At 34.8% G+C, this 16,757-nt stretch overlaps 1 protein-coding gene across 4 annotated transcripts in view; it reads right to left on the bottom strand.

Moving 5' to 3' along the window:
- BRAF (B-Raf proto-oncogene, serine/threonine kinase) overlaps positions 1 to 16,757 on the bottom strand; it is a 162,659-nt gene that overhangs the window by 70,610 nt on the left and 75,292 nt on the right. For all 4 annotated transcript variants that reach the window (XM_008579760.1, XM_008579761.1, XM_008579763.1 and 1 more), the window contains exon 3: positions 11,313 to 11,576. In XM_008579760.1, coding sequence (XP_008577982.1) covers positions 11,313 to 11,576 — 264 coding nt within the window. The remainder of the gene's footprint in view (positions 1 to 11,312; positions 11,577 to 16,757) is intronic.

Genomic DNA, 16,757 nt, shown 5'->3' with positions numbered 1-16,757 from the left:
ATACAAATACTTAAAATTTTCTAAATGAAAAGTTAAAAAAGAAAACCTATGAATCATCTTTTCTAAATGCTAAATCAAAGTCACCAATTTTTAAACTATGTACAACTTATAAGCTTGGTTTCCATTTAGTAATGTAAAAGACCACTTTCAGGAGTTATCCACTATAACATTTCTTGATATTATAATCCCTTATTTTTTTTTCCTTTTTGTCTTTTTTACTGACCGGTAACGGGATCGCAACCCTCAGTGTCGCGCCCGTACCGGGGACTGGCAACGGGATCGCAACCCTTGGTGTTGCGCTCGCACCACGCTCAGCCAGTGAGCAGGAACCGGTCTCAACACGGGATCTGAACCCTCAGCGGGAGCGCTACCGCGCTCCCAAGTGGCGCACTCTCCAGTGTGCCACCGGGCCGGCCCTATAATCCCTTATTTTTACTTTCTAAACTGAGGCTTGCCTATCTTCAATAATTTCCTTTTTGGTCCCTAGAGCATTCCATTTTATTCCTGTTCTCTCTACTTCTCTGTCTCTTATTTTGACACAGGTCCTTACAGAACTTCTACCTTTCTCCATCTCCAGATGAAATAATTCTGGCTACTTTCTCTTTTCTGTTTACTTTCTATTATTAGAGCATTGTTCAAAAATCCTTATTATTTTCTTGTGTGAGACCACTGGTATTTTGTCTAAGCACACACATAAATTCTTTCTCCCAAAAGATATATACCAATAACCACATGAAAAGAAGCTTGACATCATTAGCTGTCAGGAAAATGCAAATAAAAACCACAATGAGATACCACTTCATACCCACCAGGATGGCTATAATAAAAAAGATAAAAAAACAAGTGATGGTGAGAATGTGGAAAAAACAGAAACTTCATGTTGGTGAGAAAGTAAAATGGTGCAGCCATTTGGAAAACATTATGGCAGTCCCTCAAAGTTTACTATAGGCATATACACACGGAAAAAGTGTATGTACACACAAAAACTTATGTGCACACATTCATAGCAGCATCATTCATAATAGCCAAAAAGTGGAAACAACACAAATGTCCATCAACTGACAAATATATAAATAAAATGTGGTATATATATCTAATGAGAAATTATTCAGCCATAAAAAGACAAAAAAGACACATGGTACAACATGGATGAACCTTGGACACACACTAAGTAAAAGAAGTCAGTCACAAAAGAACATATATGATTCCATTTATATGAAATGTCTAGAATAGGCAAATCTATACAGATCAAAAGTAGATAAGTGGTTCCCTAAGGCTGAAAGGAATGGGGGAAATGAACAGTGACTGCTAATGGGTACAGGGTTTCTTTTTAGGGTGATTAAAATGTTCCAAAATTAACTGTGGTGACGGTTGCATAACTCTGTGAATACACAAAAATCACTGTACACTTTAGATGAGTGAAATGTGTGGTATTTGAATTATGAGTTCAAGAAGGCAGGCTTAGTAGGATAAGCCAATTTTCAAGGTAATCAGGTGAGTCTAATACTTTTTTGGTTAATTTTTTATTGTAGTATAATATGCATACAGAAAAATATACATGAATGACAGTATTTTAGGTCTAATATAACTTAAATTTTCTTGGACTGGTAATACCTTTTACATTTGTTAACATTCAGTGTTGTCTAGGATCTCGTGAAAAGGAAGTCTCATATACTGTTGAGAATCAAAGACTTTTCTTACTTTAAGGTATTACAAAGTTTTAAGTGCATATACTCTATGACCTGGTAATTATTTTTAGGTATTCAGACTATAAAAATATCCCCACAGTGTTTCAGAATATATGTACTTAAATGTATACTGTAGCATTATCTAATTATCTATAGAGAAACAGCTAAATAAATCATATATACTCACTGTAAACCATAAAAAAAACAGACAGCTCTGCATCATGTGAAAGAAGGGTGTTAAGTACAAAGTAAAAGGTTAGATCCTTTCTCCTGCCCCAAGCAATGTCCCCATTCCTGCAATAATCTTTGCCTTCACAGCTCCACAATTATCATTCTTTGTTGAAACAGTATATAATCTCAGGCCTATCACTCACTGGGTGTATTTTTTATTTTTTCCCTTTTTTTTTTTTAATTGTGGTAAAACATATATTAGAATTGCCGTTTTATATAATCTCAGGCCTATCATTCATTAGGTCTTTTTTTTTCTATTTTTTTTTAATCATGGTAAAACATATATAAGAATTGCCATTTTAAGCATTTTAAAACATTACATTTGCAATGCTGTGTCACTATTACCTCTACCAATTTCCAAAATTTTTATGTCATCTTAAACATAGACTCTGTACCCATTGAGCAATAATTTCTCATTATCTGCCTCCCACCAGCTGCTGCTTTCCCCATTCCTGGTAATCTTTAATGTACTTCAGTCTCTGAAAAAAATTTTTTCTTTTTCTTTTTTTCTTAATTGACACATGATGATTATAGATATTTATGGAGTACAATATAATATTTGGTTGCATTTATACATCATGCAATGATCATATCAGGGTATTTAGCATATCCATCACCTCAAACATTTGCCAACTCTTTGTGTTGGGAATATTCAACATCCTCTCAACTAGCTACCTGAAGTGATACAGCAATTTGTTATTATGCCTTTTTGCTATAGCACACCAGATCTTCTTCTTCCTATCCATTGACCAGTGTCTCCCCATTCCTGTTCCCCTTACTAATCTCTAGCAGCCACTATTCTACTCTCTAATTCTATGAGATCAATTTTTTTTAGTTCCCACATATGAGTGAGAACATGTGGTATTTCTCTTTCTGTGCCTGGCTTATTTCATTTAACATAATTTTCTCCATACTCATTCATGTTGCAGCAAACGCCAGAATTCATTCTTTTTTTCATGGCTGAATAGTATTCCATTATGTATATATATTACATTTTCTTTATGCTACCGTCCATTGACAGATATTTAGGTTGGTTCCAAATCTTGGCTATGGTGATTAGAATTGTGATAAACATGGGAGTGCAGGTATCCCTTCGACTTGTTGATTTCCTTTCCTTTTCTTTACCCAGTAGTGGTATATATACCCAGTAGGGAGATTTGCTTATTGGGTCTTCATTTCTTTGATATGAAGACCTCATGTATACATAAAAAATATTAAAATCAAATAAAACTTGTACGCTTTTTCTTCTGTTCATGTCTTTTGTCAGTTTAATTTCTACAACCCCAGGCACAGAAATTAAGAGGGTAGAAGGAGAGTTTTTTCATCTCCTACAACGCCTATTCAAATTTTCCATTTCTTTTTTTTTTTCTTTTTTGTCTTTTTTACTGACCGGTAACGGGATCGCAACCCTCGGTGTCGCGCCCACACCGCGCTCAGCCAGTGAGCGGGAACCGGTCTCCACATGGGATCCGAACCCTTGGCGGGAGCGCCGCCGCACTCCCAAGCGGCGCACTCTCCAGTGCGCCACCGGGCCGGCCCTTCCATTTCTTTTTGATTCATTCTGAAAACCCACATTACTGGCCAATGATCCATTTTGTTTATGTTTCCTAATGGTCTACTTAAAGTTGTTCATTGTACTCAATTAAAAAAAATCTATATAGTACAGTAGTTAAGGCATTTATACAATTACTAATATTAATTCTATCTTCCATTTATTCTAAAAGTCTTTTCAAGTATTCACCTATTTTTTAATGACTATTTCTACTGTAATTTTGTTTAATATTGTATTTATTTTTACACTTTAATTTCATTTTTCTACCTTTTAATTAGTGCTGTTCTACTTTTTCTAACTTAAGACCTTTACATAATTGATTTTAAGTTTTCTTGCTGTAAATATAAGCTTTTGATAGCTATAAATTTCCTTTAAGTACTGCTTCATGTACACTGTACAAGTTTTGATATGTAATATTTTCTTCATTTATGAAAATATTTTCTAATTTCTATTAGAATTTTCTTTGACCCATGAATTACTTAGAAGAGTCTTCAAATTTCTGAAAACATGGTTTTCTATTATTGTTATTAGTTTCTACTTTAATTGCATCATGCTCGAAGACCATGGCCTGTGTTTGTGAAGATTCCCTTCACTACTGAAAATGTAATAAAAATTTTGTGTGTCCATACTTCATTGAGAAGATGTCTATTCTTTTATTGGTGGGTACAAGGTCTACATGTCTATTATATCAATTGACAACTATGCTCTTTAAATCTCCCATAATCCTAACAATGTGGCCTGCTTGATCTATCAATTACTAGAATAAGTGTATAGAAATAAATCTCCCACTAGGGAAGTGGATTTTTCCATCTCTTGTAATTGTATTGTTTTACATATTCTGAGGCCGTTCTTCATTTTACAGTGCTTAGAATTCTTATGTCTTTTTGGTAAATTGTTTTTTTTTTAAGCATAACCCTCCTCATCCTTAATAATTCTTTTTCCCTTAAAGTCTATTTCATATAATATTTACACAGCACTACCAGCTTTCTTAAAGGCTCTTCATTAGAAAAAATGCAAAACAAAACAAAACCAGATTTACTAAGGTATAATTGACATATAATAGACTGCAATGATTTAGAGTACACAATTTGATACATTTTAAGATTACATATATACCCCATGCAACCATCACCATATACAAGATAATGAAGATACCCATTACTTTTAAAAACTTTCCTGCGCTCTTACCTAATCCTCCCTCCTGCTCCAGCCCCATGTCCAGGCAAATACTGATATGCTTTCTGCCACTATAAATGGAATTACAAAGTACATATTTGTTTTTGTCTGGCTTCTTTCACTCAGCAAAACTATTTTGAGATTCATCTGTGTTGTGTATAGTTCATTCCTTTCTATTGAGTAGTAGTCCATTTTATGGATATACCACATTTGCTTAGCCATTCACCTGCTGATGGACATTTGGGTTATTTCCAGTTTGGGGCTATTACAAATAAAGCAACTGAAAACATTTGTGTAAAAATCTTTGAACACCCCACTCTCAACACTGAACAGATCATCTAGGCAAAAAATGAACAGAGAAACACAAGATCTAAACAACACTTTAGACCAATTGGACTTGGCAGATATCTACAGAATATTTCATCCAACAACCTCAGAATAATTGTTCTTCTCATCAGCACTCGGAACATTCTCCAGGGTATGCCACATGTTAGGTCACAAATCAAGTCTCAACAAATTTTTAAAAATTGGAATTATTCCATACATTTTTTCAGACCACAATGGATTAAAACTAGAAATCAATAATAAACGAAACTCTAGAAACTATACAAATACATGAAAATTAAACAACGTTCTACTTAATGGCATACGGGTTCAAGAAGAAATTAAACAGGAAATCAAAAAACTTATTGAAACTAATGAAAATAATGACACATCATATCAAAACCTATGGGATACTGTAAAAGCAGTACTAAGAGGGAAGCCTATAGCAATAAATGCACATCAAAAAAACAAAGATTTTGGGCCGGCCCGGTGGCGCACTGGATAAGTGCGCTGCTTGGGAAGCGCGGCGGCGCTCCCGCCCAAGGGTTCGGATCCCACATACAGACCGGTTCCCGCTCACTGGCTGAGCGAGGCGCGGGAGCGACACCGAGGGTTGCAATCCCGTTGCCGGTCCCCGGTCCGGTACGGGGGCAACACTGAGGGTTGCGATCCGTTGCCGGACACGGAAAAAGACAAAAAGACAAAAAAAAAAAAAAAAAAAAAAAAAAAAAAAAAAAAAAAAAAAAACCAAAGATTTCAAATAAACAACAAACCCTACACCTAAAAGAATTAGAAAAACAAGAACAATCCAATCCCAAAGTTAGTAGACAGAAAGAAATATTAAGATTAGAGCAGAACTAAATGAGATAGAGACCCAAAAAACAATACAAAAGATCAATGAAACAAAAAGTTGGTTTTTTGAGAAGATAAACAAAATAGACAAACCATTAGCTAGATTAAAAAAAAAAAAAAAAGACAGAAGACCCAAATTACAAAAATCAGAAATGAAAAAGGAGATATTACAACTGATTGCACAGAAATAAGAAAAAACATTAGAGACTATTACAAACAATTATATGCCAACTAATTTGAAAACCTGGAGGAAATGGACAAATTTCTGGACACTTACAAACTACCGATACTTAACCAAAAAGAAAGAGAAAACCTGAACAGACCACTAGCAAGCAACAAGACTGAAGCAGTAATCAGCAGTCTCCCAACAAAGAAAAGCCCAATATCAGACGGCTTTACTGCTGAATTCTACCAAACCCTTAAAGAGGAATTAATATCAATTCTCTTCAAACTATTTCAAAAAACTGAAACAAAGGCCACTCTCCCAAACTCATTCTATGAGGCCAGCATCACCATGATACCAAAACCAGACAAAGATACAACAAAAAAAGAAAACTATGGGCCAATATCTCTGACGAAAATAGATGCAAAAATCCTCAATAAAATATTATCAAGCAGAATACAGCAACACATCAAAAAAATTATACACTACAATCAAGTTGGATTCATCCCAGTGATGCAAAGATGGTTCAACATATGCAAATCAATAAATGTGGTATACCACCTCAACAAAATCAAGGACAAAAATCGTATGATGATCTCAATAGATACAGAAAAAGCACTTGACAAAATCCAACATCCTTTCATGATAAAGACTTTCAGCAAAGTAGGAATAGAAGGAAAGTACCTCAATACAGTAAAAGCCATATACAACAAACCCACTGCCAATATCATCCTGAATGGGGAAAAGCTGAAAGCTTTTCACTTAATAACAGGAATAAGATAAGAATGCCTGCTCTCACCACTCCTATTTAACATAGTATTGGAGGTACTAACCAGAGCAATCAGGCAAGAGAAAGAAATAAAGTGCATCCAGATTGGAAAAGATGAAGTTAAATTCTTCCTATCTGCAGATGACATGATCCTATATACAGAAAAACCTAATGACTCTACAAAAAAACCTCTTAGAGTTGATAAATGATTTCAGTAAAGTTGCAGGATACAAAATCAACATGCAAAAATCAGTAGCATTGTTTTTATACTCCAACAACAAACCAGCAGAAAAAGAAATCAAGAAAACTAGCCCATTTATAATAGTCACAAAAAAAAAAAAAAATTACCTAGGAATAAACTTCACCAAGGAAGTGAAAGGTCTCTACAATGAAAACTGTAAATCACTGTTGAAGGAAATTAAAGAGGACACAAAAAGATGGTAAGACATTCCACACTCTTGGATTGAAAGAATTAACATTGTGAAAATGTTCATACTACCCAAAACGATCTACAGATTCAATGCAATCCCATCAAAATACCAATGACATTCTTCACAGAAACAGAAAAAACAATCCTAACATTCATATGGATCAAAAAAAGACCCCAAATAACATTCATATGGATCAAAAAAAGACCCCAAATAGCCAAAGCAATCCTGAGCCAAAAAAATAAAGTCAGAGGCATAATACTACCTGACTTCAAAGCTATAGTAACCAAAACAGCATGTTACTGGCATAAAAATAGACACTCGGGCCAGTGGAACAGAATAGAGAAACCAGAAATCAACCCACAGATTTATAGCCAACTGATATTTGACAAAGGCAACAAAAATATACATTGGAGAAAAGACTGATTCTTCAATAAGTGCTGCTGGGAAAATTGAATATCCATATACAAAAGAATGAAATGAGACTTGTACCTCTCACCATATACCAAAATCAGTTTAAAAGGCATTAAAGGCTTAAGTATAAGACCTGGAACTAAAACTACTAAGAGAAATTATAGGGGAAACACTTGAGGAACAAGAACTAGGCACAGACTTTATGAACAAGAGCCAAAAAGCACAAGTAACAAAAGAAAAAATAAATGGGACTATATCAAATTAAAAAGCTTCTGCACAGCAAAGGAAATAATCAACAGAGTGAAAAGACAACCTATAGAATTGGAGAAAATATCTGCAAACTATATATCTGACAAGTGATTAATATCCAGAATATACAAGGAACTCAAGCAACTACACAGCAAAAAACCGAATAACTCTATTAAAAAATGGGCAAAGGAGCTGAACAGACATTTTTCTAAGGAAGACATACAAATGGCCAATAGACACTTAAAAAAAAAGAGCTCAACATCACTAATTATAAGGGAAATGCAAGTTAAAACTGCATTGAGATATCAATTCACCCCAGTTAAACTGGCTATAATCAAAAAGATAGTCACAAATGCTGATGAGGATGTGGAGAGAAGGGAAAGCTCCTACACTGTTGGTGGGACTGTAAATTAGTACAACCATTATGGAAAACAGTATGGAGGTTTCTTAAACAACTACAGATAGATCTACCATACGATCCAGCACTCCCACTTCTAAGTATATACCCAAAGGAATGGAAGTCATCATGTCAAAGAGATACCTGCACTCCCATGTTCATCGCAGCTTTATTACAATAGCCAAGATATGGATCCAACCTAAATATCCATTGATGGACGACTAGGTAAGGAAAATGTGGTAATATGTACACCATCGAATACTACTACACCACAGAAAACTACTCCGTCATAAAAAAGAATGAAATTCTGACATTTGCAGCAACATGCATGGGCTCAGAGAAAATTATGCTGAATGACATAAGCTAGGCACAGAGGAGAAAATACCTCATGTCCTCACTCACAAGTGGGAGCTAAGAGAGAAAGGAAGGAAGGAAAGACCGCAGTGGTGTGCTGGCCTTGCAGAGGGTGAGAGCATAACTAGGGTTGTGGGGGGTGGGGCGGAAGACATGGGGAATAGTAATAGTTGCAATTTGTGGTAATGGGCATGCTAATAGTATTGATCTGGCTATAACATCTTGGGCACAGGTGGTGATGGTCAGCTTTGTACCCCATGAATATGCATAATCAATTATAAAATAAAAAATAAAAAAATAAAAAAGAATGTGAATTGTCCTGGCTGAGCACAGAATTTGGGACGCAACATGGCAAATGTTCAAATAGTAACTTTTTTTTTTTCATTGAAACATAATTGTTTGTATATATCTGTGGGGTACAGCATTGAATATCAATACCTGTAGGCAGTATGTGATGCTCAAATCAGGATAATTAGTATATTCAACATTACACAATGTAATCATTTTTGTAGTCCTTTACCAATTTCTCACTCTCTCCCTCCCCCTTCCCACTTCTGGTGACTTGAGTTCTGTTCTCTCCTTTGAAAGTTCAGCGAATTACTGAGATTGTTGTATCTCTCTTTCCTTCTTTCTTCATTTTTTAGCCCCCACTTATGAGTAATGACATGGTATTTTTATTTCTCTGCCTGTTGCATTTCACTTAACATAATTTTCTGGAAGTTCATCCATGTTACTGGGATCAAACAGTAACTTTTAATATTAATAAGAATTGAGGGAAGAAAGGCAGAAGAAAAGAGATAGTTAAGAAAAGGGTTAAGAGGTTCAGATAAAAGGGAGAATGGCAGAACAACTTCCTTGAAAGAGTTTAATGTCGTAGACTTGTTTATTGACTATTCATAAGATCTCCTTAATTTCATGATATGGGGTATTTGTGAGTACTGAATATGAATAGTTAAGCTGAGAGTGTAATGAACAAGAACAAAGCACTTTTTAAATGTAAGCCTAGCCAGGATAATTAAGGTAAGCCTAGTTGATTGCCTAATAGTTCTTCATTTATTATCATCTTACATCCTTGAAGAGTCTCAATTCTCATTTTTGCTTTTTAAAGGGGAGATTATAAACTTTAGTGGTATTTGTAAATTTAAGAATTCTCTTTGCCTCCCTTATAAATACGAAGAGGCTGGTATACCTTAATCATTTAAATTCGGCTGAGAAATCTGAAAGGGGATCTGTAACAACCCGTTTTATGTAGTTGGTATCCAGAAATTCACACAATTAGAACTAATTTTAGCAGAGCCTGAAAAGAGGAAGAATACCGTGATGAAGAGAAGGGAAATGCCCGGGACATAAGAACACATTTCTTACTTTCTGCTTATGATTACAGGCAATAAAGAATTAATTTTGAAATCTCTGGGGAATGCTATGGTTTCCCATAAATAGTTCTGAAACACAGGCTGCTTCAAAGATAGTAAAATTTCTGTTCATAGATAATTCACAAATAATTTCACCTTATATTCCCCTTTTAAGGGACATCCCTGGGAAGATACTGCTTAATGACACTCCACATTAATATGAGAAAAATAATTTTAATTTCATTCTACTCAACAGAAGAAAGAGAAAATGAAATAAATAAAAATAAAAAAAATAAATTTTAAAAAAGGAGAAAGAAGAAAGGGTAGGAGAACTAAATTTATTTTATAAATTGATTAGTCATTCTGCACAATGAATAATCTGGAGTCTATTTTATTGCAACCAACTCTTGTCTGTTCATGGAAGAAAGAGCAGGAAGAGTACAAATAAATGCATATCCTTTAGAAAGCTGTATTTCTTAAATTGCATCAAAAGCCACTAGCTGACAGGTGGCAACAACATTCATTAGTTTTCAGTCTAATCACTAATGCAGAAACTCTTAACTTCTGGGAGTATAATGCCCTTACAATTTTTTTTAAGTCAAAAAGGAATTTTTAGAACACTCAATAATAACGGTTGCACTTTTAATTTCTGTTGTCTGAGAAAAAAACAAAAAAGACACTTTTGACTTCAGTTGTATTTGAAAATGTTTGTTTTTTTTTTTTACTAATGTCAAAAGCAACCATTATACATTAAAAAAGTAGTGATGCACATAGGTGCATTGTTTACTAAGTCTACTGACAATATTTGCTGTGTTGAGGATTACAGACTATCTATAACTGCAGATTTCTCTGCTTTAAAAGTTATTTACAGGATACAATGTTCCAATGGTGATACTAATAACGAACAAGAGGAAAATTATCTAGCACACTGAAAATTCAACACTGGATAACAACTTAGAATGGGGACTTCTCAAGGGTGAAGAATGAATCTTACCTGATATATATTAGACAATAAACAAGCTCAATTCTTGAAATTCTGATTTACTCTTAACTAGTACTTAGACTTGAGTCTAAGTTCAGCGAATTACTGAGATTGTTGTATCTCAGAGTGTGGCTCAAGTGTAACAGATAGGTTTAAATGTCAAATCTGACACTAGAGATAAGAAAATTATTCCAGTTAAGGAACACAGACTTTGGCACCAAATAATTATGTCTTTTCCATTCTTGTTTGAAATGGATGCCATTTGCATGACCTCTGAGTATGAGGTGATAATATACTAAGGTGGTAATATATTAATTTTCAATAACTTTTCTTTCTGAAAAATACAAAGAAACAACAAAATGATATTAAAAATTGACTCACCACTGTCCTCTGTTTGTTGGGCAGGAAGACTCTAACAATAGGTTTTTGTGGTGACTTGGGGTTGCTCCGTGACACATCTGTGGGATTTTGAAAAACTGAAAGAGATGAAGGTAGCACTGAAAGGCTAGAAGAAGAAGATGATGTAACGGTGTCTGCTGATGCAGAGCTAGAAACAGAAAAAACAGTTCCGTTCCCCAGGGATTCCAATAACTGTTGCTCTCTTTGTTGGAGGGTATCTAGCTTGCTGGTGTATTCTTCATAGGCCTATAAAACAAAATAGACTTACATTGAGTATTGGACTTTGTTCTGACAGTAACAAAAGGAAAAATGAAATTTCAGTCTTTGATTATATTCTCTTCATAATCTAGCTAACAGGGTTTTCAGTTACAAGTTTTAAAAAAAGTGCTGGAAATACTCTAAATAAATACTTTTCATCTTTAAGGTGATAGATAATGTTATAAGATATATACTACAATACACTAGAAAACTTGACCTATGTAAGTGTGATGTATGTATGGTCCATGGATATTAATTTAAAAAGCACAGTATTTCTAATTTTCTGGTCAAATTGTAATTTACCTCCCAAATCGCATGTCTAACCTAAGATAAAATACTACAATTCCTCAAGGATAGGTGTCCCCCTCCCATTAAAAAATTTCTTTTCCAGAAAAGTAGTAGGTACATAAAGTTTCATACTACACACACACTCTTAAAGAACATAAAAAGAAGCTGAAAAGGAGATGAGGTTTTAAGACATTTGTCAGAAAACAAGACTCAGGAACACAGTGCCAGATCTCACCATTAGCAACGAAGACCTCCTCAATAGGGCTTAGAAGATATGTAATTGCCGCCTTTTTTCTGAAAGAGCTATCAGCTAAAATACTTTCTTCTTTTTTTTGTTTATTTTTATCTTTTTGCTTTTTTCTTTAATTTTTAAAAATATTTTTTAATTACTTTATTCTTTTCACTATGGATATTTGATGACCTCCTTCCCCATCAAATACTGCTTAGAAAATAAGAATTGTATTTCAAAATGTGGATTACACCCTGCTGTCAAATTATGGGGCCACTATCCAACAGAGTAACTTCCTAGAAGTTTCACTTGACTAAGGCTATAAAGTCATATGACCATATAAGATATTGAATTCTAAAAAAAAAGAATGATACTAAAAATAAAGAGATTGAATGAATAGCAATATATATGTCCATAGTTCGTGCAGGCAGTGGTAATCCCCTTGCTCACACTACAGTCCATTATTTCTCCCTACTATCCTAAATAAACACAATACCACAAACATTTACAAAAGGGTACAAGAGAGAACAAAATATTTTCAAATAGCATTTCCCATGTCTCAAGGAGTTTATTATTGGGCTGTGGGTAAGCAGATGGATACATTTTTATTTGTGTAAGTGCTGTACATGAGAAATAAAGAACATTCTTAATACAAGGTGAGAATAATCAAGGAAGGGGGCCTTGAAAGATTGGCACTTAGATAGATGGAGGAAGTAGGAAGGAGAGAATCTTGTGTACAGGAGAAATTCCATAACAAAATAAGGAAGTGGGAAAGTTTAAGACATAGAGGAAAAACTATAGGCTGGTATAGGTAAATGTCATAAAATATTTAGGACATAGCAAGAGATCAATATATGTCTGAAATTTAAATGAGAAAAACAGGCACACAGGGAAACAATAATAAGACTGGAAAAGTAGGTAAGGGACTAGATTGTAGCAAGTGTATATGCCATGCTATAAAGTCTAAACTTCAATCAAAGGCAGAGGAGAATGAAAGAGAAATTTCATTTCAATAAAGGCCACAGCATCCTGGTATGCTAGATTTTACCACATAAAAAGGGAAAAAAGGGCTGCTTGAGTAAAATGAGCTATTGAAAAAAGGGTTGTGGGGATAAAATGAGCTACTGAGGTAAGGGGCCTAAACTGCCTCAAAAATCTCCTTTTCAACCTGCTAGTTGTCTTACCCTGACCGTAGATTGTTTCACAGCAGACCAGGGCATTATATACAAATCAATTCAAAATTTTCTGAGCTGTAATTTGAAGGCTGTTTAGCTTTCAGTTCCAAGGGCTAGTTACTTAAGGGTATCTCTCTCAATATGATCCATTTATTGAGACTTCAATCATTCAATAAGTACACACTGAGTGTACATATGCCTGCACAGTTTAGGGCTCAAACTTCAAAAATGAATAAGATCGGGCCGGCCCGGTGGCGCACTGGAGAGTGCGCCGCTTGGGAGCACGGCGGCGCTCCCGCCGAGGGTTCGGATCCCATGTGGAGACCAGTTCCCGCTCACTGGCTGAGCGCGGTGCGGGCACAACACTGAGGGTTGCGATCCCGTTGCCGGTCCCCGGTACAGGCGCGACACCGAGGGTTGCGATCCCGTTACCGGTCAGTATAAAAGACAAAAAAGGAAAAAAAAAAAAAAAAAGAATAAGATCAACACAATTCTTGCCCCTTGAAGATTATATACATGCAGTCTGGGAGACAAAGGTTCCTCCTTGCACAGATCAAATATTCTTACTTACTGGTATTTGGGCAAATACACTGACTACACAAAATTAACCTTGAGAAAAGTAATGAGCAGAAACAATTAATTTTCTGAATGTTATTTCCTCATCAAAATGTTAGCCATAATTTTTGAAAATATACTAATCCCTCCATTATGGATTACAAACTATTATTTTACCACATTTATCAACAGCTCTTTTTTTGTTGTTAGATACCAAATATCTACTTGTTCCACCTTTCTCCATCCTCATAGTTACAATCTACCAAGGTGTTCAGCTCATTTCACCCCATTACTCTTGCATTCAGTGTGAAATTTGATTACTCTTTTAACACTCCTGCCTTAGAGTTTCTTATCTCTAACGGCATTTATTTCTATCCTATCTTCAAAACCCAGAGACACAAACCAGTCTTTACAAGAGAGATCCAAATGATGACAAGATCTCAATTTGGAACCTCCCACACCCGTGTGCACACATTTATCCCACCGTCTTAAATTTCCATTTCACTACCACATTAGCCTGGTCAAGGTAACATTAATCCCTCAAACAATTTCTCAGATTTGGACCACTGCTGTCTTCCTTCCCATAATTTGTGGCTCACTATCTCAACAATGCCATTGGTAACATCTTAGATTCTCTGGTAATTCTTATTCTTTCATCAACTAGCTTGCCAGATACCAATTCTGGGTAAATCCTACCATTCAATTATTCCATTTTTTTCCCCCTCAGGTTACCACACATTGCTGGAGAAAATGATAAAACTAGGCCAATTAGTTCCATTATCAATTTATGGAACTTAGATTCGCCTGGTACTTCACACTACTGCTTGAAAATTTTTACTTATTTTTAACATATCATGTTCTTCACAATTCTTATTCTAACCTTTCCTTTAATTCACTCTGAAAATAACACGACTTTCAAATTTACTCTGAAAATCAGTCATCAAGTGAAAGCTTCCTTTACTTCTTTCTTTATCTAAACAATTCTCCACATTTTTTCCCATCCCTCTTTTACTCTCAATTTAGTGCTAGCATTGGGTATTTGGGGACTCTTCTGCGGTGGCCTTGGTCCATCATTTTCCCCATCTTCTCTTACATCTTCCAACTTTCCCTCTACAAATGTAAGCAGGTCACTCCCACATAAACACACATCTCAATCACCATCACCACCACCACCACTACCAACAACAACAACAAAATTCCTTTGGTTCTTCAGGATGTTGCAGGTACCAGATACTTCTTCAGGAGCCAACTTTTCAATAACCCCATTCCTTTTTGTCGAAACCCTACTATTTTTCAAAGTCCAATTCTAAGCCTTCTTTAATAAGATCCAAAAGAAGTATTCTTTATTTCCTCCAAAGCACTTATCATACTCTTCTGTATATTGCTAATTTTTCTCATCTCTGAAATAATTTTTTAAGGATTAAATGAGATAATACAAAAACAACAAATTGTTATAGAGACTACCACATAGCAAAAATCCAATAAATATTCTTATTAGCATTAATTAGTAGTCGTAAAAGAACTACTACCAGTAACTCTTGTTGTGGTTATTATTTTTATTACTATATCACTTAAATGAGTTCTTGACGTGACTCTACTAAACTATAAGTGAGCTGAGGGCACAGATCATGTCTTATTTATTTTTTAATTTAAAAAAAGAATCTAAGAAGACTTAATATCATTAAGATAACAACACTCCCCCAAGTTAATCTACATATTCAATGCAATCCTTCTCAAAATCCCAGTTGGCTTTTTTTTTTTTTTTACAGAAACTGACAAGTTGATCTTAAAATTCATATGGAAATGCAAAAGACTCAGAATAACCAAAACGATCTTGAAAAAGAAGAACAAAGTTAGAGGTCTCATACTTCCTGATTTCAAAACTTACTAGAAAGCTACAGTAATCGAGACGGTATGGTATCAGAATAAGAATACATATATAGAACAACAGAAATGAGAGCTCAGGAATAACACCTTACATTATGGTCAATTGACTTTCAGTAACAATGCCAGAATTCAATGGAGAAAGAATGGTCTTTTCAACAAATGATGCAGCTGAATACCCACATGCAGAAGAATGAAGTCGGACTATTGCCTAACACCATATTCAAAAATTAACTCAAAGTGAATCATACGCCTAAAAGTAAGAGCAAAAACTCTTGAGCTATTAGAAGAGCTCTTACAAGAAAATAGGAGTAAATCATCCTGACCCTGGATTGGATAGTGGTTTCTTACGTATGACACACCAAAAAAAAAAGTGCGCAGTAACCAAAGAAAAAATAAATTGGACTTCCATCAAAATTAAAACTTTCGTGATTCCAAAGACGTTATATCAAAAGAATGAAAAAAAAATACCACAGAAGAGGAGAAATATTTGCAAATCATGTCTGAACATCTACTACCCAGAATATATGAAAAACTCTTACAACTCAATAATAAAAAGACAAATAAACCCAGTTTTTAAAATGGGCAAAGGATCTGAATAGATATTTCTCCAAGGAAGATATAAGGATGGCTAGTAAATACATAAAAAAGATGCTCAATATTATTAGTCATTAGGGAATTACAAACCAAAACCAAAATGAGATTCCAATTCACACCTACTGGGATGGCTATAATTAAAAAACAAAACAATACAGAAGATGGCAAGTGCTGGTGAGTACGTAGAGAAACTGGAACCCTCGCACGAAAACGGTCTGACAGTTCCTCAAAATGCAAATTAGAGTCACCAAAGGACCAAGTAATACCATTCCTAGGCATACAACCAGGAGAATTGAAAACACATGTCTACACAAAAACCTGTACCTGACTGTTCACAGAAGTATTATTCATAATAGCCAAAAAGTGTAAATAGCCCAAATGTTCATCAATTAATGAATGGATAAACAAAATGTGATGTATCCATATGATGAAATATTTTTC

The sequence above is a fragment of the Galeopterus variegatus genome, unplaced genomic scaffold, assembly GCF_000696425.1.
Source record: "Galeopterus variegatus unplaced genomic scaffold, G_variegatus-3.0.2 Scaffold1954, whole genome shotgun sequence".
NCBI classification, from domain to species: domain Eukaryota; kingdom Metazoa; phylum Chordata; class Mammalia; order Dermoptera; family Cynocephalidae; genus Galeopterus; species Galeopterus variegatus.
The sequence above is the reverse complement of the archived record's forward strand: the minus strand, read 5'-3'. Positions and strand labels throughout refer to the sequence as shown.